Source organism: Terrapene carolina, unplaced genomic scaffold (assembly GCF_002925995.2).
Source record: "Terrapene carolina triunguis isolate 2854851 unplaced genomic scaffold, T_m_triunguis-2.0 Scaffold42, whole genome shotgun sequence".
NCBI lineage: Eukaryota > Metazoa > Chordata > Testudines > Emydidae > Terrapene > Terrapene triunguis.
Window position 1 is genome coordinate 75129632 of NW_020664393.1, and position 24961 is coordinate 75154592.

At 46.6% G+C, this 24961-nt stretch overlaps 1 protein-coding gene across 1 annotated transcript in view; it reads right to left on the reverse strand.

Moving 5' to 3' along the window:
• The window catches only part of PKHD1 (PKHD1 ciliary IPT domain containing fibrocystin/polyductin), a 323564-nt gene that overhangs the window by 282698 nt on the left and 15905 nt on the right, over positions 1 to 24961 (reverse strand). Inside the window, exons 6-16 of the mRNA XM_029911885.1 lie at positions 22460 to 22538; positions 20140 to 20214; positions 15409 to 15473; positions 13517 to 13556; positions 11374 to 11444; positions 8751 to 8852; positions 8074 to 8169; positions 7224 to 7365; positions 6125 to 6239; positions 2610 to 2885; positions 603 to 692 (exon numbers count right to left, since the gene is read on the reverse strand). Of these exons, the coding sequence (XP_029767745.1) occupies positions 603 to 692; positions 2610 to 2885; positions 6125 to 6239; positions 7224 to 7365; positions 8074 to 8169; positions 8751 to 8852; positions 11374 to 11444; positions 13517 to 13556; positions 15409 to 15473; positions 20140 to 20214; positions 22460 to 22538 (1151 nt within the window). The remainder of the gene's footprint in view (positions 1 to 602; positions 693 to 2609; positions 2886 to 6124; positions 6240 to 7223; positions 7366 to 8073; positions 8170 to 8750; positions 8853 to 11373; positions 11445 to 13516; positions 13557 to 15408; positions 15474 to 20139; positions 20215 to 22459; positions 22539 to 24961) is intronic.

Sequence of the window (24961 nt, forward strand, 5' to 3'; positions counted from 1 at the left end):
GCCGGGGGGAGGGCGCCGGGGGGGAGGGCGGCCAGAGCGCCGGGGGGAGGGCGGCGAGCCTGGCCGTGGCCCCGCTCTCCCCGGGGGCCGGAGCGCCGCGCCGCCCCCCTCCAGGTGCCGCCCCAAGCACCAGCTTGGTGGGCTGGTGCCTGGAGCCGGTCCTGCTCACCTACCTTGTCTCCAATCTATGAGCACAGCAGAAATCAATGGCTTTGAAGAACCCAGTTCCAAACCCGTGTCCTAGGGATGTGAGGTCCCTCTTGGTGTATGTTCCTGGGTGGCAAAGAACCTATTCTCAGGCTTCCAAGTCCCTCTGCTGATTAACATGTCTCTGCGCACTGCTTGTGTTTCATTTTGAATGTACGGGGGACCTGATCAGACGTTGCTGGATTTCAGAGACTCTAACTACGGGTCGGTCCACCAATATCCTTTTGAAAAGCACTCCCAATAACTGTAAATGTCACTGGGATTACAGCAAGAGGTCTCAGTCGCCAGGCCAAATCCTCAGCTTGTGTAAATCATCACGCCTCCATTGATTTCATTGGAGCTACAACGTTTTATACCAGGTGAGGTTCTGGCCCTCTGGGTTTAATTATACAGACCTGATCAGCTGTAGCATTTGTTGCCATCATGTTGCTGGATACATTGTCCCAGGAAATACGGAACCATCCTGTGCCGGATAAAGTTAGCATCTGACAGGCAGGAAAAACAGTAACAAACGACGTGAGCTACATACAACTCAAAAAGTATCAGATGATCTGTTAGTTAAGAGGATCTTTACATCAGCAGTATTCTGCCCTTCTGGTCTCTGCAAGACAAGTGGTGTCACTTTAACCACCCATCGCTCTATGTGATCTGTTGCAATTCACACTGAAAGTCTTGGTTCTTAGATTATTGGGGCAGAGAGGTTAAGTGACCTGCCCAGTGTCACATGCAAACCAGTGGCAGACCTAGGACCAGAACCTCAGGCTCCCAATGCCCAGTCTTGTGCTTTAGCCACTAGAATAAGAATTCCTCTAGTTACTGAGCAACTCTTTCTCCTATTATAAATTTCTTTTTATTAGCTGGTTATGAATATCGGTTGGTTCAGTTCCCAAGGTGACACACTTCAGATCCATGTTTGCTAGGAAAAGAGACGTGGTCCTGCCTTGTGTTAGCTAATACAATGACATTCTAGTTTTAACACCTGCTAGCAGGTCAAGGTAAGACTAATCTGCTAACATGTTAAAACTACAAATTGCCTTGTCTTCTCTAGGATTTTACCCCATGTCTGTTAACTTAGAATCATAGAATATCAGGGTTGGAAGGGACCTCAGGAGGTCATCTAGTCCAACCCCCTGCTCAAAGCAGGACAATCCCCAGACAGACACCCCCCCCCCATCCCATCCCATCCCATCCCATCCCTAAATGGCCCCCTCAAGGATTGAACTCACAACCCTGGGTTTAGCAGATCAATGCTCAAACCACTGAGCTATCCCTCCCCCAACTTGCCTTAACTAACACGTGGTAAGAACACACCATTTTTCTTCGCTAGTGAAGACAAGACCTCTACAATAAGGGTTTGCTGCAAAATATGTGGAGTAAATAGTGCCATGAAGCATTCAAGGCACAGGATCAAGGCATAGTTAAGACCAAAGCAGACTGTGAAGAACTTCAAAAAGATCTCACAAAACTAAGTGATTGGGCAACAAAATGGCAAATGAAATTTAATGTGGATAAATGTAAAGTAATGCACATTGGGAAAAATAACCCCAAATATACATACAATATGATGGGGGATAATTTAGCTACAACTAATCAGGAAAGAGATATTGGAGTCATTGTGGATAGTTCTCTGAAGACGTCCATGCAGTGTGCAGCGGCAGTCAAAAAAGCGAACAGGATGTTAGGAATCATTAAAAAAGGGATAGAGAATAAGACGGAGAATGTCTTATTGCCGTTATATAAATCCATGGTATGCCCACATCTTGAATACTGCGTACAGATGTGGTCTCCTCATCTCAAAAAAGATATACTGGCATTAGAAAAGGTTCAGAGAAGGGCAACTAAAATGATTAGGGTTTTGGAATAGGTTCCATATGAGGAGAGATTAAAGACATCTTGGAAAAGAGGAGAATAAGGGGAGATGTGATAGAGGTCTATAAAATCATGGTGTGGAGAAAGTGAATAAGGAAAAGTTATTTACTTGTTCCCATAATATAAGAACTAGGGGCCACCAAATGAAATTAATGGGCAGCAGGTTTAAAACAAATAAAAGGAAGTTCTTCACACAGCGCACAGTCAACCTGTGGAACTCCTTGCCTGAGGAGGTTGTGAAGGCTAGGACTGTAACAGGTTTTAAAAGAGAACTAGATAAATTCATGGAGGTTAAGTCCATTAATGGCTATTAGTCAGGATGGGTAAGGAATGGTGTCCCTAGCCTCTGTTTGTCAGAGGGTGGAGATGGATGGCAGGAGAGAGATCACTTGATCATTACCTGTTAGGTTCACGCCCTCTAGGGCACCTGGCATTGGCCACTGTCAGCAGACAGGATACTGGGCTGGTTGGACCTTTGGTCTGACCCAGTATGGCCGTTCTTATGTTCTTATGATCACAGACGTGGCCCTGACCTGTATCTCCGGAAGCCGGTGGGCACTGGCCCGGATTTCGTGCCTCTCTCTGCGATAGGTATTCACCACATCAGGGTTTAGCCAGGTGTTGTGCAGCTGAACCCCAACTCGCATCCCACTGCTTGGTGCCTTCCCATGATGCAGCGCTTCCAGGTAGTACTTTGAGCCACGCATCAGCTCAAATTTCTGGGATTTTGGCTGCCAACTCTCGCTCCAGTTCTTCTCCCAGTGCTCAGACCATTCAGAAGCACCAGCAGGAATAAAGGCAACTTTCACCTGAATTCAGACCAACAAAAGCAACAAGATAATTACGCAGCAGTGTCTGGCTCCAAAATAACACATGAACCTGACCTCTTTAGCTGGAGAGACTGTACCTTTAAATGACAGAGAAAGCAGACCACATTCACAGCTATGAGCAGATGTCTGCAGCATTTCTTCCTTTTTGTAAGGGAAAATCCTGTCTAGTACAGAGTGCTGTGATCAAGGGGTCTGAGCTGGGTCCCAGGAGGCAGAGACTTCTCATATCTCACCCCAGCCCTATTAACAACTCACAATAACAACTGGCCTTGGATAAGTCACTTAGGTTCCTCATCTGTAAAATGGAAGTTGTGTGATCTACCTATCTCAGATGGGTGTTGTGAGGAACAGTTAGCTTCCACTTGTAAGCTGAGTTGAAGGTTAATAGTACTATATTTTATTGGATAGAGGCCCTGCTGAGTCCTCACCTTACACTCCTGTTGAGAAATGACAGTGGCCCATGAGTAATCATCTTTCATTCATTGGATTTGAAATGGAGTCTTTTCCCTCAATTCCGTGGAATCTGACGTAACCACGGAGGCCACCTCAGAGAAGCTGTTTGTTAGAGGGAACCCTTTCAAGGTGACAACAGGAAAAAGACACCAAAAAGAGCACCACACCTTAAAATCATGAGCGGGAACAAAACCACTAAGCTAATTCCCTTTCCCCACCCGGGGTATTAAAGGCTACGCAAGTAACACTACCTGTAGGTAAGGCTGCCATTTTAAGTCCCAATTTTCACTTAAACCATTCAAGCTGAAATTTTTCATGCTGGGTGTCAGTCTCAGGGTGGATTTTCTTTTTTTTAAACTTTCAGTTAAACTGGCTCAGTAATTTAATTACACGGTTACATTCTAATTTTTCTGTCTCGTTCAGTGCACAGGATGGACTGTGCTCTGGGATGAATCAAGGCTGCATAGTGAAGATGGCTGCTGTCTATAGGACCCCTGCCTCACTTGTTGCAGAAGTTGGAAAGCGAATGAGGCAGGGAACTGGAGGAAGAGAAGGATGGTCTCAGAGTTAAGCTGAATGCTGTCCTGGAGAACTGGAGTCTATCCCTGCCTGTGCCATAGAGCTCCTGTGTAAAGCTGGGCAAGTCACTTAAGCCAAAATGTTCCACAAGTGACCACTTGTGGAACAAGTGGGATCTGCCTTTTCTGGTTGCCCAACTTGAGATACCGGAGGTCTGATCTGCAGAAGTGCTGAGCACTCCCAGCTGCTACTGAGGTCAATAGCAGCTGTGCTCTCAACAAATGAAGTACTATAAAACACTGAGTCCGCTTAAAAAAAATAAAAATCAGGCACCAGGCTTCTTAAACTGAGCCCCCAAATTAGACACTTTGCGTTTTCTTCTCTGACCCTCAGTTCCCCATGTATAAAACAGGGCTAATAATACCCTCACCTCACAAGGGTGTTACAGAAATAAATGCATTAATGTGCATGAAGAACTAAAATACTATGGTAGCGTCATAGAAAAGCCCCTAAGGAAGTTAATAATTCCGTATTCAGTGCAGGGTTTGGATGGAGTGCAGTAAATATGGCATGGGCCACGCACTGAATGATGAGGATAAAAAGAAATATCAAATAGCGCCTCATTCAGTGGGAACTGAATGAGGCAGGATTCCTGTGGGAAAAAACAGTATATGATCATGTCATGAAAGACTGTATCATCATGCATTTGCACACAAGGGGGTCAAATTTAAGTTGCACAGGCAACCTTCATTCTAGCATTTCTGTATTTTTGATGTTTGACTTTGCAGTTTGAATGTTCTTTTAATGTCTTTTTTGTTTTATGTAATCGGTGAGCTTGAATGATGTAATGGTTAATAGTTCCCTCTGGAGGCAGGTTAGTCAGTAAAGAAGGCACATGACTGTCATTAACGGCACATGCACCAAGCTCTGACTGAATATGCTTAGAGTGCTGGAAACAGCTAGTTCTCACAGAGCATGCTCATCTCATTTGCCTAGGAACCTCCTCCCTGGTAACCTGATACTCATTCTTTTATGGTAGGTGAGATCTTCAGGGGTAGCAGAGGGAGACTTTTCCCCTCCAAGGCAAAGGTAACTGGGGACCAGACAAAGAACCCTTGGAGACTGGAGTCTGCTCTTCCCTTGACATTCCCTTCCAATGGGCCTCAGTTTTGAGCCAGGAGACTTGCTTCTGGGGAGGAAAGGATAATTGAGTCTCTAAGGCCCATTCAGTCCTCAGCCTCTCGAGATTGACGCCAACAAAGGTGCCAACTGTGACTGCGTTTTTACACGCCAACCAAACAATCCATCCACCTCCTATCAGACACATTCTAAGTAATCACTGAACCACCATTCTCTGGCATGGAACAAGGACCCCACGTTGCAGCTGAAGTTATAACAAGGGGAGCATGTACCACGCATCCTCATGACAACACCTTTCAACGTGCATCCCATTTTCCGCCAGAGGGAGAGAAAACCTACAGCAAGCAGAGAGCATTTGGAAAGCTGGACAATCAAGGGGCCTGAGTCCCTGCTCCATTACACTGGGGTATGTGATGGTGGCACCCCTTGCAGGGAGTTAGCTCCAAACTCCTACCCCTTGCCTTGGGAAGGCAGAAATTCTCCCAGGAGTCAATCCAGCACTGCTATCAATGACAAACAAATCAGCAACAGTCCCCTTTATCAGCAAACAAACTATCCCAGTGCCCCCCAGAATCAGTCCCGCAGTCTCCAATCCTTTTGGGCTCTGGCTGATTTTCATGTGCTGTGAACACTTATACTAGCCACACATGCAGGCTGACTCCTAGGCCCATCCATCCGCCTCCTGGACCTCAGCCTCTTGGCCTGCCCGGTCCCTACAGCAGCACATGCGCTCTCCAATAACCCTTCTCAAATCGCAATCCAATCCTCCAAATCAGAGGGGGGTGGGCACCAGGAAGAAGGAGTGGGATTTCCTGCCACCTCTCAAGCCAACCGGCACAGGAAATTCCAGCTTCTCCTCTTTGCTCATCTCCCCCACCACTCGGGGTTGCAGAGCCTGCTTACACAGCACTGTTGCTGATCTGTGTAGTGTCACCACGCTAGGACAACGCCATTGAAAAAATCAACACAACAGCTGAAGAATCAGGCCCAAGCAATCCGACTTGACTGCCGTGCTTGGGGCGGCAAAAAACCTAGAGCCGCCCCTGACTGTAAATGCAACTCTTCCATATCCTGCACTTCCTATTTTTGCTGCCCTAATGAAATACCTTTTTTCCTGGGTCTTCTGACAGGCTTAGGTGCAAGGAAGCCCTGCCATCTGCCTGAATCCAGAAGGTGTAATTATTTGTCTGTGGTGCCACAAAGAATCCACGTAGTCGTGAGCTAGGCAGCAGAAGAATATCCATGTCAGATAAAAGCAGTGCGAAATCCCGGACAAAAAGCTGGTTTCTCCCATTTATTAACAGGAAGGGGGAAATATTTGTAACAACATGCAAAGGTACTCAAATTCAAGAGCTTTTACCAGTTTTTAGGGACTCAAAATCTGACCTGTTTTCACAGGGGAAAAAATTATGACATTGCACAAATATTTCCAAGAAAAAAAGTGAAAATAGACTGTTGTTTTTTTTTTAAAAGCAGAATCATCCCCATAGCTGAGTAGGAAAAAGCGTTCATGTTGGAAACCTACACAAGTTCAAGGGAGAGGCACGTGAAAATGTCAGAAAGGTGAAAATGTTTGTGAGTATTTCTGCAAAACAAAACACAGTTCTCAATGGATGAACCTCAAAAGGGTCAGATCATATGCACCCCAAAATTCTAAGGGTCAGCTCCTCTGCCGGACTAAATTGGTATTGCTCCATTAACCTGGAGCTATGCTGCTTCCCACCAGATGAGGATCTGGCCCAACATGCTTATTCCAACCTTTTGGCACACAGAGCTCCTCTCCAGATGCAATACTTTCTGCTTCTGGCTGAGCTGGTTCTATCTCAAGAGCACTCTCCTTTGAGGTATTTCATCACTTCTATCTCTAGTCCTGGGCAAAACCAAGAAGTGCAGAAATACGAGACAGCTGGTGGCCCAGGATCATGCCCCTGGAAGTCAGAAACTCCTCCTACACCACTCTGTCCCGGGTTCTCCAAGCAGGGCAATTCAGTGAAGATGAAAAATATGGGATATTTTTTGAATTTCACTGCATTTTTTGAATTTCAAAGGGACCTAAAAACTCAAGTATTGAGCAAAGATTTGATTGGAATCCTCAGAGCTGTGCAGTAAAGCTTGTTAAAAAGGACTGGTATGTGCTATTGCTACTTCTTCCGCTGCTAAAGGTGCATACCAAGTTTTCATCTCCTTTTGAGACCACTGAAATACCTGAATGACTGCTGTGCCTGAGAGAGAAATCTTTCTGGAGAGCTGGCATTAGGAACAATCTGCCATCTATATCCAGGGGCTGTTTCAGTTAGATCAATGCCTGCTGCATCATCCCAGACTTCAAAGAGAAGCCCTCTGTTTCCTGGGAAGTTAAAAAAAAATATCAAGAATCTAGTCAACCTGGCTAATGGAAAGTCCACAGCACATGAGAGAATTAATAGCAAAACAATGAAAAAGCCGCAGGCCACAGTCTATGGGTTGCTGGATAATAATCTCTGACAAGAGCTGTTTTGGGACCTATTAATGGGATCAACGTTAGTTCCAGGCTAGGAACACTGGAGGGACGACGCCTTGATCTATAGAGTCCCCTCCAGCAAATAAAAAAAAAGTACCAAAGGTCTTCAAAGTATAGTGCCTCCAGCACTCCCCAGCCAAGGTGCGATGGTCAGTACATTGAAGCAAAAGGAAAAATAATTAGAATTCTCAGGGACTCCAAAAGGGATCAGAAAACAAAAGACCCCTGGAAAATAGACTGGAAATAAAGGAGACTTGTCAGGAGGGGCAAACTCATGGGTATCAGGGGCAACACTGAGGAGTATCATCGGGTTAGTCCAGAGTTCCTAGGTTCAGATGTTACGCAGAAATCCCTAGCAAACTGGGAAGTTTGGTCAGCAAAACCAGGAGAGGCTACCCTGCTACTGAAAACCCATGTGATGTGACATCAGTAGGTTTTGGATAACCCCATTTTTATCCATCCCACCACCAAACACAGAATGAAGTCTCTACCCCATTTCCAAATGGCAGCACAGCAGTTTGCCAAGCAGGGCCTTTGCTCTTAGAAATACTGTACCTGCTTGGGGTGCAACAAGTCTTCTGGTTTCATCAATGGGTCCAGTAGTGCAGCTAATCTTCCGGGGAGAACAGTGCTTGATTTCACAGGGAACACCTGACAGTGGGAAAAGGAGAAGTAGGTATATTCAGAATGAGACTGAAGAACATAAATCCAGGCCTAAACTGTTTAAGGGATGAGCCCCCTTTGATTCTGAAAGAGATTAGCAGAGCTGCACTGCATCACCTTCAAACAAGGGCAACATCACACCAAACAGAGAGTGTATATCTGTAGCCAATTATTCATTTGAATTCACAGCAGTAAGGGCCTCTCATACAGCAAGTACCATGGTTCTTATGTCCACTACCACGGTACTTACCTGTACGTGTAGTCCCACCGACTTTGAGTCAACTTCAGTAGGAGTTGCTGGAGCAAGTACTATTAGAGAATCAGACCTTAAGGGAGCTGGCTCCTCTGAACGCATGTCCAACTGGGCATTCAATATGGTGGCACGGGTGTAACCGAAGGCAGAATTTAGCTGGTCGATTTAGTTGGTGTTGGTCCTGCTTTGAGCAGGGGGTTGGACTAGATGACCTCCTGAGGTCTCTTCCAACCCTAATCTTCTATGATTCTATGAATTTGGTCTGTGGTCTTCATTCCATCACTGTAGTATCCAAAACTGATTTCTACATTGTTACCTGCAACTGTGACCTGCACGGGCTGGTCAAAGAAGTCTCCTGTGATCGTGAGGTCACTTCCTCCTCCTAGGCTTCCCGAGACTGGAAACACAGATGCTATCTCTGTAGAGGAAGGAAAAGGAGACTTGGAGAATGGACCTAGCTAACATGCATTAGGAAAGGTCCATCCCACTCCTGCTTCCATTAAAACTAAAAGTAACACTTGCACTGACCTCAGGGGGAGCAGGCTCTGAGAAACTAACTGGCCCAAAGTCATCCCTAGCCCGAATTCATCCAGGAAACCAGTGGAATTACAGCAAGGATTAATTTGATCCTACAGGTATAGCTCAGCTAAAGGACAATTTAAGGAGGGATATGATAACTCTTACAAGCTGGTATAATTCACATCCTGAGGAGGCCAGAAGCAGATGAAATTAAACTATTTTTGACCAGTGGTTCTCAACCTTTCCACACTACTGTACCCCTTTCAGGAGTCTGATTTGTCTTGCACACCCCCAAGTTTCACCTCACTTAAACTACTTGCTTACAAAATCAGACATAAAAATACAAAAGTGTCACAGCCCACTGTTACTGACAGATTATTACTTTCTCATTTTGTCTGTATGAAATTTTACATTGTACTGACTTTGCTAGAGCTTTTTATGTAGCCTGTTGTAAAACTAGGAAAATATCTAGATGACAATGTACCCCTGGAAGACCTCTGCATACCCCCAGGGCTACACGTACTCCTGGTTGAGAACCATTGTTTTAGACTGTCAGGCTGGCCTCTGAATTTAACCCACAGATTTGACTGTTGTGAACTTTCTGTCAGCAGTGTTGTTGTAGCCGTGTTGGTCCCAGGATATGAGAGAGAGGCAAGGTGGGTGAGCCCAGACCTGAAGAAATGTTCTGATTCAGTTTGAAAGCTTATCTCTTTCACCATCTGAAGCTGGTCCAATAAGAGATAGTGCCTCATCCACCTTGGCTCTCTAATTGAACTTTCAAACAGTTGAATATGATGCTGTTAATCCTTAGCGTTTAGGGCCAAATCCTGAAAGATGCTGAGCCCCTGGCAATTGCCAGGGATATAAATGGAAGTTGTGAATGGTCAGATTTGACCTCTACTCTCCGTTTGCATGGACAATATGGTTATTTTTCCACTAGATGTCAGCGTGGCTGTTTAGCATTCCTCATCTCTCATGCACACACAGGTACTGTAGTTAGATGGGGCAACTGCAGTTCTAAACACTGACTCACACTTTTGTGGAGAGATGACCTTAGCTTTCCCAAGTCTAAATTTTTTCTAATCCATCCATTTAAGGGCCATATTAATCTTTCAGCCATCAAGGGGGTCCCTCTAAATCCTTTAAACCAAGTACTTTATACATGTGCACATCACAAATCACCAGTCCATTAGTTACAGTAGTTGCAATCAATGGTGAGATCAGGCCTTAGTGGGAAAGATATAGCAGGCAGCCCTGAAACCTGTTCAGACTGGATGAGCCAAATGGTCTTTTCTAGCCTTGTCCTATCCATGATAGCAATCAAAGCCAAGTGCTTTATGGTCCATGAAACTTAGATCTGTGGTTGTACTTTGAGTTTTAGACCCAGATTCTTTTTGAAGATCATTGACATTACTTAGCCATGACAGCAGCTACTGAGGATTTAATTTTCTATTGTCTAGAGAGCTGGAAACTGCATGCCCATGTGTTTTACAATACAATGCTTTACTCAGTACAAAACAATACTACAGTAGTCTGTGATATATCTTTGCCCAGAATGCTTGACTCTCACACTGAAACTCAAGAGATACAATACAATCAGCTAGGGGATGGTCAGGAAGTAATTTTCAGCTGATTCATCCTATCCAAAGCCCCCTGCATGTCGAAGACCTCAACTCCCACCAACTTCGGTAGGATTTGAGGGGGCCGAGCAGGGTCAGGCACCTCGTGTAGGTCTGGCAGGAGAAATAATGGGGTTGCTTGATCATCACCCCATCTCCAGACCTGCTGGTTCTCCTGTTAGGGTTCTCCTGCTCAATACCCTTTAGAGATTTCAGAGCCACCCACAAAGCTGGAGACAAAGGGTACCTCTACATGAGGGGGCTTCCCAGAGCAGACAGAGAGATGTGCTAGCTCTGCTTGTGCTAGCACACTAAAAATAGCAGTTCGGGCTCGGGCTGGAGCCCACAAAGGGAGAGGGTCTCAGAGCCCAGGGTTAAGCCCGAGCCCCAATGTCTAGACTGCAATTTTACAGCCCTGCAGCCTGAGCCCTGCGAGCCTGAGCCAGCTGAATCAGGCCACCCATGGGTGTTTTACTGCAGTGTAGACATACCCTGAGTGATAAGGCCCGTCTTGTGGGGCGTTCAGTTCAGCATGCAATGAAAGCAGGAAGAGACAGGAAATCTGGGCACCCCCCAACCTTAGCTCATAGAAAGATAGAGGGCTAGATTTTGTATCTCATCCTGAGGTCCTTTTTGTGCTCTCTGTCTACACGAGAGCAACTCCCACTGAATCCGAAGGGAAATGCACACAAGGATCGAAGGCACAATAACATTGGGAAGAATAATAGAAAGATTTTCTTCATAAGCCTCTTTGGACTTGTCATAGGACAGGGCAGTCATTGAGGCAGCAATGTACAGCACCTGAGAATGTCTGATACAAGAAAAGCTCCTGTTTGGCACTGATGAGCCAAGCATCCTTGTGTACCATCGACCTGCAACATGAGAGAAAGGCCTGTGAAACTCCTTGGAATTTGAGCTGAGGGTAGATCTCCCCATAGTACCAGGGAAGCTGAACGGGACATCTCAGAATAAACACAGGAAAACAGTTATTCTAGGATAGCAAATGCTACTTTCCACCCATATAGAGCAGCGTTCATTCAAGCATCCAAATTAGAGCTGGTTGAAATTCTTCAACTGAAAATTTTTGCCATTATCAAATGCAGTTTTGTTGAAATCCAAATCTACTGTCTCACACTTTCTTACAGTTTTCCTACTTTTTGCAGGTGGGTAATGGTAAAAAGGTGTTTTTTCCCCACTTTCAGATACTTTGCCTTTTCCCTTTTCTTTCAGTCGAAAAGGGTAGAAAAGTAAAAGAAGGGAGAGAAGGGAAGGGAGGGGGTCTTAAAATCCAAAAATGGAAAATTGAAATGTTTTTGGTGTCGAAAAAATGAAACGTGACATTCCAAGTCAAAAGAAACCAAAAACGTTCCCAAAACCCAACATTTTGCAGTCAAAAATTTTCGGTGATTTTTCTCACAGAAAACTCAACGGGAAAAATGTTGGTTTTCCAACCAGCTCTAACCTGAGTGTATTGCGGGCCAGATGGTAGCATTTAACCACTGGCATAGGGATGGAGTCAGCATACCCAATGGGTGCCTCCCAGAGTTCTAGCAAATGCAGAATGGATAGCAAACCACGCTGGCCAACATCAGGGATTGAACCAACTACCTCCAGCACTGAACACATGAGTCTCTACAGGTTGAACTAAAAAGCTAGATTCCAAAGTTGATACCTATGCCAGACTCATTTCCTCAGTGACTTGGGCATGGTGTGGGGAGACCTATCACACATTGGACCAGTGGGGTACACACAGACTGTATCATCCTTTTGAATAGACAAGCATGTTCCCCTGGCCACAGTTTGTATGTGAGGGGGTGTGGGTCATGGTGCACCTTGTCCCCACTCCCTCTGGGGCAGCTTGCAGTCTTGGAGACACATGGAAGGAAAAGGAAAGTGCAGAGACTGTCCCTAGCCTAGGCAGGGAGTGTGCGAAGCGCCTTCGACCCTGGACAACACTCCCTGCACATCCTGTTGGAGTTGTGGGGGCAATCTGGCCCCTTCATAAGCATTAATTCTCAACACCATGATGAGGTAGAGAAAACGGGTGCAGCGAGATTAAATGACTAGCCCACGTGTAACCCGTGCCTGCTCGGTGTGGCACTACAGAGTGGCAGCTAGACCAGCTACAGATTGATGAATCTGCTACAGGCTTGGCTGAGAGAGATGTATCTTTTAGCTCAGGAAGTAGAGGCTCATGTATTAAGCTCCAGGGGTCCCAGGTTTGATCCCGGGTGCTCATGACCAGGGTCTGTCAGCGTTACACCTGCTCACTGAGGAAATCCGTGACAGAGTCAGAAGTCAAATCCAGCAGTTAATAAGGAAGCTGCCACAATGCATATGCTGATTTCTACCAACAGCTCGCAGAGATCTGTGGTTGACTTTTTTATCCAAAGTAACAATTGATTCATGAGCAAGGACAATGATAATCAAGCCATTGGGAACAAGGCTCTTCTACTGTTTAAAGCAAAACCCTCATAGAAATCTCACCGGGCATCAGCTGCCATACACCCCTTCTGATATTGCATTTGGACCAGAACCAACCCCTCCCTCCTTCCCCACCCCTAAAATTCACAACTGAGGTTCTGGTTTTGGCCCATCTAAGAGAAATAGATGTCCACAAGTCACTCAGCCACCCTGCATGTGTAGAAGATTGGTGATAGGGGATTATGCCCATCTGTATCGAATGGATACCCCTGTTCTGTGCACTTAAACAATGGCAAGGAGACCCCGAGATCCTTTCAATATTCTCTAGGGGGAACTTTCTTCTCATTGCCATCCTCAGATCTGATGATCAGTTCATCCCATTGAGACAGTAAAGGGCCATGAATAGGTATGTATAAGCAAGTTCTATGAAATGTATCCAGGTACTCTTTCTGGACCCAGAAATGCAGCCGTACTACCATAGGAAACTGCAGATGAACGGAGCAGCGTTTCTGTTACTCACTTTCCTTTGTTAAACACTGAAAAGCTAATGTTCTGTGAACCTGTTGGAAGGGAAAACAGACACAGTTAATACAGGAACGTGGGGGAGTCCGTAGAAAAAGCACACTGGACTAGGATCAACACTAGGGGCCTGATTCCCCTTTCTTCACTGACTTTACCCCAGTGTATCTCCACTCACTTCAGGGGAGCTGTTCTGATTTACAGCGAGAGGACAAAGTGCATCAACTAGTAATGCTATGAGAACACAGAAACCTGAGAACCACACCCCAAAAAACCCATTGGAGCGGTCACACCAAAACCAGATTGCACAGTCTCCAGCTGACACAGGAGCCTGCCACATTATTATTATGGGAGCACCTAGAGACCCCAACTGAGATCAGGACCCCGTTAAGCCAGTCGCTGTCGCGTTTTACAATCTAAACATACAAAACAGAGTCCGGGGAAATAAGGCACACAGAAAGCTTCAGAGTAACCTTCTCAAAAGCCCCTAAGTCCTGTTTTCAAACGTGAATAAGGCTCTTAGGAAGTTTAAGTCTCACTCAAAGTCTGTGGGATTTCAGCTCCTAAGTCACTTTTGAAAACAGGACTTAGGCACTTTTGAAAATGTCACCTAAAGTGACTGCCCACAGCCTCCTAGCCAAGCCAGGTCTCTAGAATCCCAGTTCAGTGCCTTAGCCACCAGACCTAAATAACTCTGGGCTTCCACCAGGGCAAATCCTTAGACATTGGTAATCATGTGAGGCAGCTGTCCCTCCAATTTTCTCCTGAGAATGGCCTATATCAAAGGCTACAACTCAGATGACAAGCATAGTAGAAGGGGCACCTTCCCAGCCCTAGTAACACAGTGATGTGAACCAATGAGCAATGGACACACTGAGCCCACAAACACCATCAAAACTCAGCTACTCCAGGGAAAGGGCCGTAAAAGTACATAGACAGGGACAACTCATTCTTGTGCACCTCCACTTAGATACGAGGAGGAAAGTTATCATGTAAAGAAAAGGAGTACTTGTGGCACCTTCGAGACTAACAAATTTATTTGAGCATAAGCTTCCATCAGATGCATAGAATGGAACATATAGTGAGGAGATATATATACATACAGAGAACATGAAAAGGTGGGAGTTGCCCCACCAACTCTAAGAGGCTAATTAATTAATATGAGCTATTGTTGTCAGCAGGAGAAAAAAAACTTTTGTAGTGATAATCAAGATGGCCCATTTCAGAAAGTTTGACAGGAAGGTGTGAGGATACTTAACGTGGGGAAATAGATTCAATTTGTGTAATGGCTCAGCCATTCCCAGTCTCTATTCAAGCCTACCAATGTGATATATGCCATCATGTGCCAGCAATGCCCCTCTGCCATGTACTTGGCCAAACCGGACAGTCTCTACACAAAAGAATAAATGGACACAAATCTGACATCAGGAATCATAACATTCAAAAACCAGTAGGAGAACACTTCAACCTCTCTGGTCACTCAGTAACAGACTTAAAGGTGGCAATTTTGCAACAGAAAAGCTTTAAAAACAGACTCCAACGGGAAACTGCTGAACTTGAATTAATATGCAAACTAGATACCAACAACTTGAATAGAGACTGGGAATGGCTGAGCCATTACAAACATTGAATCTACCACTGCTACTCTGAAACATGTAAAGAAAGGTGAAGGTCAAAAAATGGGTGAGGGAGGGAAATATTTACAATAAATAAGTCATTAGGTTACAATAATAAGACCATAGTCAGAAAGGGCAGAAACGTTCCAGGGACTCACTCCCGACCCTGGGTTTCCAATGGGACGGCTGTACACGCAGGGGGTATTACATTAATTATGACACCTTTCGAGGCAGAGACCAGAATTGTAGGTGTACATGTTCTCCTCTTTCCACTGACCGATATAGCTGCCTTCTACACGGCACTGTAAGGTCCCTGTTCCATGATCCATCTGAATGGGATAGCTGTAAAGAGACAGAGAAATTGTGCTGCCTTTAGAAAGGAAAGGGAACACAAGGAAAACACAGCATTACCATTCCAAACAAAATACAGGTTGTCCCCAGCTCCAGGGCTTGATCCTGATACTGGAAGGATGCTTGGACCCTCAGCTTAAACGGGACGTGAGGGCAAACAGCATCTCACAAGACTGGGTCACTGGAGACGATGCGTAGGTGGAGGGATGTAAGGAAGAGGTACAGTCCTGAGGTTGCTGTGATGCAGACAAGCTACTGGGCAGACCTTTCTGGGCATATCTACACTGCAAAGTAAGCCCAGGGTTCAAACTCAGGCTCAAGCCTAACCCCTCTTCCAGCTACACACAAATCATGCTAACCACAGGGCTGGAGAGTCCGAGCCTGAGTCAAGCCAGGAACCAGGACTCAAGCCTTATTGCTGTGCAGTATAGACGCAGCCCCACTGGACTCATGCTCTGGGAGTCCACCAAAATTATCCCACAATCCCATGAGCTGACTTTCTTTGTTCTCTGGAAAGTCAAGTTTGGTGGAGAGCCAAGTTTTCCCACAGTGCACCATGAACAAAGGGCTAGAGTAGCCACGTTTTGGGAGGGCAACAGGAAGTCTGGGATATGGGTGGTTGGACTTGGGCCTGCATAAGGGGATGGGACCCAGGATTCAACAAGTCCTAACCTGGGGCTACCACTAAGTGTAGATGCTCAAGCCCTAGATTAACAAACCTGTTCACTAACTCGAGTTCTACTGACCCTGGGCTTACACTGTAGTGTAGACATACACTCTATGGCCCCAATGTATAAGAAATGCAACAATGGCTTAAAGGTGGACTTTGTCCTCTGTCACAATGTGGACTGGGCCCCTTTAAGGAGCCCCCAGCCCAACTATGCCTTATTAATGGCCCCTAGATGGGGCCTGATAAACAGCCACTGGCTTCTCTAAAGATCCAAAGGGAAACCGAAAGGGGAAACTGTGACAGAGACCAGGAGACTTCTGAAGAAGACCCTTGACTGGGGAAGGGTTTGGGCCAGGAAGCCAAAGGGCTGAAGATGGCTGAAGGCCAGAGAAAGCGGACTCCAGGGAAGAAGGGAACATTCCAGCTAGGGAGGGCTGGGAGTTGCCTGCTGAAAGCAGGGAATTGAGTTGAACTTTGTAGAATTTATTTTGGGACTTTGAGTTTTGTTCTGAACTTTGATCTTGATAAACCCAGCCCCTACGGAGGGGTGGATTGCCTGTATGCACAATTTATTAAGGAGTCCTGAAGAGGGAAACAGAGGCAGGAAGCTGCAAAGCCACCCTGGCCACAAGGGGGTGCTCAGGAGGAGGCAGACCCTGATTATCCACCCCGCACCCAAACCACAGAAACAGAGAAACTGAGAATCAGGCCCCGTGTGCCTTTCTAAGACGAGGGGAGCCTGCACATTGCAGTATTACCAGAGCAGTTCTCTCTCAGAGGGGTGGTTATAGATTGCTAGCAGGCAGGCTAAGAATGTTGTTAATGTTGAAACTGCTTTGAAAAAATCAATGATGCCAAGGGTAGGTTTGTAAAAGTTTAAACAATGATTTGACAAACCGCTTAAACCCATAGCAGTTTGGCCCCGCCACTTCCATATTTTAAACAAAGACCTTTTCATCAGCAGCTGAGAAAGAATTTATGATTTAAGGGAACTGAGATAGTTTGTATTTGGCTAAATAAGTAATGCAAACAGGAATGCCACTGCCAGGAGCTACTGTCCCGGGGGCATGAAAACTTCCCCCCCATGGAGATCCACTCTGGCAGCTTTCCTATTACACTGCACTTAGTCACTTGCACCTGTATTTAAAGTGAGTGAAGATACTTCCAGCCTCTGTGTCACTTAGAAGAGTCAAGAGCCTGATCCTCATCTGCAATGAACTCATGCACAGCTGACCTTGTCTACACTGGGAGCTGCATTGGTGGAGATCCTGTCTACAATCTGTATTGGTGCAGCTGGCCCCAATGTAACCCACAAGGGAGGGGGGGTGTAAAACATGCCTCATACTGTGTAATTGCTTCCAATGCTGGGGCTTTGCATTGGGGGCGACTCTATCAGCAGCTAAAATCCCAACAGCAATAAGGTCTAAGCCATTCTGTCACCTCTGCTGATCCTGAGATCCACTGGTCTAATTGCCACTAGTAGGATGGGGCTGTTCTGCCAGCCAAAGCGCCCTGGGGAGGGCTATGCATTCCAGTTCTACCCTCTGCTTCCTCCCTGCACACTCCTAATACACCTCCTACACTGGGGTGGGGTGGAGTGGGCAGAGCAAAGGCAGCTATGCTGGCCCACTCCCATGGCCTAAAAGGACCTTAGCTGTCAAGAACTATGGGCTTGAGTTCCCTCAGCTGAGCCTGCGGCTTGCCTGCCCAGCCCTCAGGCCAGTTAATGAGCCCAGTTGGGCTGCGGCAGAATCGCCTGATTGGCAGGCCTGCCCAACTGGCTGCAAGAGGCCCACAGGTCGTCACTGAAGCCAGGACCAGCTCCAGGGTTTTTGCCACCCCAAGCGGCGAAAAAAAAAAAAAAAGCCGCGATCGCAATTGCGATCGGCGGCACTCCGGCGGCGGCTCCACCGCGCCACTTTCTTCTTCAGCGGTAATTCGGTGGCAGGTGCTTCCCTCCGAGAGGGACCCACCTCCGAATTGCCGCCGAACAGCCCGACGTGCCGCCCCTTCCCCTTGGCCGCCCCAAGCAGCTGCTTGCTGGGCTGGTGCCTGGAGCCGGCCCTGACTGACGCTCAGCAGCAGCGGCAGGTTGTTGGCTGCTCAGCGCTTACACAGACAGCTTCAATCTCCCCTGTGCCTGCGCTGTTCCCAGCCTTGCTCCTATCCCATTCCCCTGCTTGGTTCCTGACTCAGCTCTGACCCTTGGCCTAGTGGTTAAAGCCTGTTCCCAGCTTTAACTACTAGGCCAGGCTCCAGCTCAAACCACTAGGTCAGATCTCCCACATCCCAGTCCCTGACACTTAGCAAGGACTATGGAATCAGTCTCTTGTTCTTTGTTCAGTGCACATTTCCTAGCATGCCACTTAGGGTGACCAGACAGCAAGTGTGAAAAATCGGGACATGGGGTGGGGGGTAATAGGAGCCTATATAAGAAAAAGACCCAAAAATTGGGATTGTCCCTATAAAATCGGGACATCTGGTCACCCTAATGCCACTTATACTCAGGTTGGCAATGATTAAAGCCAAGGGACCAATTTTTGATGGAACAATTTTCCACCCGAAGACGCAGTTTCATCAAAACCAAAATGTTTTATGGAAAAGGGACAATTTCAACAAGGTGTTCACTGGAAAATTGTCAAAATGAGTTGTTTTGACTCTCACTGTTTCAACTTTGATATTAGATTAAAGTATTGATTTAAATATATTTATACATATACTGCATTTATCAGTCGACATATTGTATTCAGTGTTTTATATTATAACATTTTGACACTATCAACATGATCCAATGTTTCTGAATCTAATTTTTTCTGAATTTCTGTTCCACGAGAAATTTTAACTTTTTGTTCTGATTTGGAGCGAAAACAAAATTTTGAAATGGCAGAATTTCCTGCAGAACATAAATTCAGTTTTCCAAGCAGCTTTAATAACTGTGCTGTTCCCTAACAGGATGCAAGAGAACCAGGAACCTAGAACCTCCCCCGACTCTGGTAATCTAACAAGATGCAAGCAAACAACGAAAAAGATGAAATTCAATAAAGGCCAGGGCAAAGTACTTCACTTAGGAAGGAAAGATCAAATGCACAACTACAAAATGAAGAATAAGAGGTTAGGTGGTTGTATTGCTGAAAAGGATCTCGTGGTTATAGTGGATCACAAATTGAATGAGTCAACAATGCAATGCAGTTGTGAAAAAGGAGTGTAGTAACAGGAGTGTGTAAGAAAGACAAGAACTAATTGTCCCGTTCTACTCAGCAGTGAGGAGACCTCACTGGAGTATCGTGTCCAGTTCTGGGTGCTATGCTTTAGGAAAGATGTGAACAAACCGGAGAGAGTTCAGAGGAGAGCCGCAAAACTGATAAAAGGTTTAGAAAACCTGATAAAAGTTTTAAAAAAAAGATTGGGCATGTTTAGTTTTGAGAAAAGAAGACTGAGAGGGGAGCTGATAACAGTCTTCAAATATGTTATGGGCTGCTATAAAGAGGACTGTGGTCTATTGCTCTCTGTGTCCACTGAAGGTAGAATAAGAAGTAATCCGCTTATTCTGCAGCAAGGGAGATTTAGCTTAGATATGAGGGGAAACGTTCTAACTATGAGGGTAGTTAAGCTCTGGAATAGGCTTCCATGGGAGCTTGTGGAATACCCGTTATTGGAGGTTTTGAAGAACAGGTTGGACAAATACCTGTCAGAGACAGTCTAGGTTTACCTGGTCTTGCCTCACCGCAGAGGGCTGGACTCGGTGACTTCAAGCTCCCTTCCAGCCCTCCATTTCTATGAAAATCAACAATCTCGAACCCCAGGCTCTCCAACAGTTTACCCAATGAGCTGACTTTCCAAGAGCCCCTCGAAATTGTGACAAAGCACCTGCCTTTTGTTACCATAACCCCGATGGACAGACCATCCTCTACAATCAAGCATATGGAGATCTCAAAGCAATATGAAATTAGCTACAACCCAAAGCAAAAAGGAAGATCACAAACTAACATGCTTCTCGTTTGCTTGTTGGCAAAAGAACAGAGGCTGATCCATCCATCTCCTTCCGCCTCGAGGATAACAGGGCTAGATAGGAAACAAACAGGAAAGATGTGACATTAGGGGAAGCCATTAAGCCCTAGGATGAAAATCTGGACCTGCTGAAGTCACTGGCAAAACACCCACTGGCTTCAGTGAAAAAAAAATTCCATATTTTGGAACAATTTGACTTGACATCACTGGAAAGCTGTGCCCCATACACCTTATGAAACGTGCACAGCTCTTGCAATCCTAAGGAGCCCTTGCCTCGGTCACTGGGCATTTTACAAGATCCACGTGAATGAGGCAAGAGCTCGTGTGAAATCCTGCTCCAGTCACTGCACATACTCACTACAGGTGAGCATAGCGTTCCTATAAAACTATAGGCTGAATCTATTTACTCTTGAGTTTTCTCAAGTATGCTCACCAGTGTTTTGAGGTTATATGGTAAATAATGAAACCAGCATTTCAGTGGAAGTTACCAACACACCAAAGCGACACAGAAACACATTCCAACTTTCCATTTCATTAACCACAGCACTTGTAGTTCCCATTGACGATGGGTGAAACAATAACTGATATTGAACACAGGATGTTAATCAGTATCCAGAGGCTAGGATGGTTGACTCTGAATCAGCTGGTGTAAATCAGTGCAGCTCTACTGGCTTACGATTAGGGCTCTGTGTCACAGAAGTCGCGGAAATCACAGATTCCATGACTTCCTGTGACCTCTGTGACTTCTGCAGCGGCCAGTGTGGCTGACCCCAGGGCTGCCCAAGCAGCTGGCCCTGGAGCTAGCTGCTCAGGTGGCCCTGGGGACAGCCACACTAGCCGCTGCTCGAGCAGCTCTGCAACCAGCTGCTCAGGCGGCCCCGGGCAGCTGGCCCTGGGGACTGCCTGAGCAATGGTCCTGGGGATGGCTGGAGCTGCCGCTGGCCCCCCGGGACTCCCCCCACCCTGATGGTGGCCACAGCAGCTGCTGGTCCCCCTGAGGCTCCCCCCATAGCAGGGGCCAGAGCAATCACTGCCCCCCCCCCGTGGGGGCCCCCCCCATCAGCACCCCCTCAGGGGTATTTATGGTATAAGTCATGGACAGGTCACGGGCCGTGATTTTTTGTTTCTTGCCCGTGACCTGTCCATGACTTTTACTAAAAATACCCATGATTAAATCCCAGCCTTACTTATGATTTATACCGTCTGAAGATTTAGTTCCCTAATCGGAGAATTTACCATGCTGTATCAGACCTGCGACCCATCAGAATGCTGCCTCCCCTGCAGCGAATGTCTGATGCTTCAGAGACTGGTGAATAAAACACCCATGGCAAATGTGCAATGGGAGAATATTTCTTCCTGACCCCTAGGCCGATCAGTTAAATTCTTGAAGCATGAGGTTTGATTACCCTTCTCTTCACATAAATTACTGCATTAACAAATACCTTAAAGTAACTGTAGACCCTCTGGGCCCTGATTCTCCACAGCCTTGCACAACCATGCCTACACGTACCAGTTCAGAATCCTCCAGTCACTTATCCTAGTGGTAGCATTTTATACCCATTTTGAACTCGCTGGGCCTCTGTTACCCTCCATCTTGTGTGACCATTTACACCAATGCGAATTCAGAATGGTGGCATTTTACACCCACCTGACCCTGATGTAAATGACCACGTAAGCAACACGGCAATGGAAAATCACGTCGTCCCTCTGTGGAAGTGCAAGTGACTCTATGAAGCTCAAGGCAGTGTAGAGTAAGGCACACAGCCCAGATCCTCAAGGGTATTTAGGCATCTATCTGCCAGAGATTTCAATGGAAGCTAGGAGTCTAAATACCTTTGAGGATTTGGCCCACTGTTTCTTCAGAGCTCTGCTTTAACTTTCCATTTGCCATGAAAATTACTCTCCCCAACCAAGCTAATAGAATTTCTAAAAATGCAATTGGAAGAGAAAATTTTTTAACTTGTAGTTTCCTACATTTGAAATTAGTTTGTTTTAATCTGTTAACCAAAATAAAACCTCCAACAACCAGATGCAATTACAGTACAATTCACACTGAGCCACAATTGACTGTGCTGCCGCTCAATAAATGGACTAGCTTAATGGACCAGTTGCAATTAGATTAACAAAGTTTGCTGGAGCCCAACTCGTGAGCTGCAATAAACCACAACAAGAGGAAACCGGCAGTTCCGTGCCAACTGGTTGCAATTTATTGCTGTCAAGGAGGCTGGTCGAAGAAAGAAATGCCAAAAAAAAAAACCAATCACATGGACAGAGCCAGAACGTTAATATATGTAATTACCCATCAATATAGTCAACATTAAAGTCAATGGTTTCGTATCTTCCAGCAATGATCTGCCCACAGACTTGTATTACGTTTCCTGTTTAAATGAGAAAGAAAATGAAGGGATTATTTTTAAAGCAGTATGCTAATGTTTGTGGAGTAAGGCAGCTAGCAAAGTAGGGGTTAAGGGCCAGATTTACTAAGGGGTATTTAATAATTATTATTATTTGTATTACCAGAGTGCCTAGAAGTCCAAGTTTTTGGTTTTAAACAGAGAAATTCAATTTCTGGTTTTTCCAACAGACACCAACAATTTTTGACAAAATAAAAAAAAAAAACGGCCCCCCCCCCCCCGCGGGAAGCCCCGGGGGGGAGGGCAGCGAGCCCCGGCGGGGGCTCCGCTCTCCCCCCGGCGGTCAGGGGCAGGGCGCCGGGGGGGAGGGCGGCGGGAGCCCTGGGAGGAGGGCGGCGAGCCCCAGCGGGGGCTCGGCTCTCCCCCCCCCGCAGCCAGAGCCCCGGCGGGGACTCGGCTCTCCCCCCCCCGGCGGCCAGAGCGCCGGGGGCAGGGCGCCGGGGGGGAGGGGGGCCGGAGCCCTGGGGGGAGGGCGGCCAGAGGGCGGCCAGAGCGCCGGGGGCAGGGCAGCGAGCCCCGGCTGGGGCTCGGCTCTCCCCCCCGGCGGCCAGAGCGCAGGGCGGTCAGAGCGCCGGGGGGAGGGCGGCGAGCCCGGCTGTGGCCCCGCTCTCCCCGGGGGCTGGAGCGCTGCGCCGCCGCCCCCCTCCAGGTGCCGCCCCAAGCACCAGCTTGGGTGCCTGGTGCCTGGAGCCGGCCCTGTAATTACCTGACCAGCTTTACTGCTGAGTCACTTCAGTTAGCCAAACAGCACCTTCTGGACATTTTTTTTTATTTTGGAGACCTGAGATTGTGCTTTTATGTTAATTACAGACATGAGTCAGCTGAGCACTTGCTTAACTTTGAGCTAATGAGTAGTTCCATCATTATTCAGGAAAGCATTTAACCCCTGCTTCCCTTTAGGCATGTGAATTTCCATTAGACTATCTGCATGATTAAAATTAGGCATGTTCTTTAGCACTCCACTGAATTGGGGCGGTCAATGCAGTACTGAGACTGAATAGGTAAAAACCACAACAAAAGTCAGTGGGTCAAAATCTGCTCTCTTTGCCCCTAACTCCAGATTAACACCATTGATTTCAGTGGGCACATTTCACTTTGACACGGGTGCAACTCAGATCAGAATCTACCACCACGCGTGGGAATTATCAGCTGGAAAACATGGTTATCCCCATTGCACAAGTGATTGAACTGAGGTACAGAGAGGTTAAAGGACAGATTTTTAAAGGAATTTAGGCACCAAGTGGGATTTTCAAGCGTCCAGGGTCCAGATCCTCAAAGCTGTTTAGGTTCTGAACATCTGTTGATATCAGTGGAAGTTACAAGTCTAAGGGCCTTTGAGGATCTGGGTCTGGGTGTTTAACTCTAATTTAAATCAATGGGATTTAGGCACTAGACACTTTTGAAAATCCCAGTAGGCTCCTTTGTGCATCTTTGGCCATCTAAACACTTTTAAAAATCTGTCCCTAAATGATCTGCACAAGGCCACACAGGAAGTCAATGGAAGAGCCGCAGATAGAACCCAGGAGTCTTGATGGTCAGTCCTCCGCTCTGAATGAGACAACACTGCCTCCCCGTTACCTCACTGAGGTCAGTGCCAGTAGGCCTGGGCCAAGTAAGTACATTTTGCATCATGCATTGGTGAAGTGTGATTCATCAAAGCCCTGAATGTCTGCAAAGGACAGGGTCAGCTCAAGGGGTCAGAATCTGGCTTTTGTTCCCTGGGGACTAGCAGGCTGTTTAACTTTGCAATAGACATAAATTGCAAGAGGACAGGATTGTTAACTTCTTGTATCAATGTGACCCTAACAACATTTACTCCACTTCTCCCCTGGCTTTTGATTGGTAACTTCAAGGACTTTCCAATGAAGCGGGTGGAATTGAGTGGAAAGAAATTGCTGAAGAGCAATTCCTGCTTTGTGCAGGGGGTTAGACTAGATGACCTCCTGAGGCAGTAGGGGGGGAGCAGGGGGAGCGCCTGCTCCCCTGAGCCCAGAATTCCCCAAGTGGCGCCTTTTCCAGCACCACTCCGTCTTTCAGCGGCCCTGCGCATGCACTGCTCTGTCTTTCGGTGGCATTTCGGCGCATGCGCAGGGCTGCCGAAATGCCGCCGAAGGACATGCGCCTTTTTTCTCCACCGCTCCTCCTCGGCAGCAACCCTGGCTACGCCACTGTCCTGAGGTCTTTTCCAACCCTAATCTTCTATGATTCTAAGAGCAGGCTTCTGGTGTTCTCAGCAGGAACTTATTCTATAAAAAGGATGGGAGTGGAGGCAGTGCAGGGTTCACACACTAGAGTAAATAGACTTGAGACAGTGCAGGTTGTCCTTATTTCCCTTTTTAGAGATGGGCACTATATTTGCCCTTTTCCAGTCTTCTGGAATCTCTCCC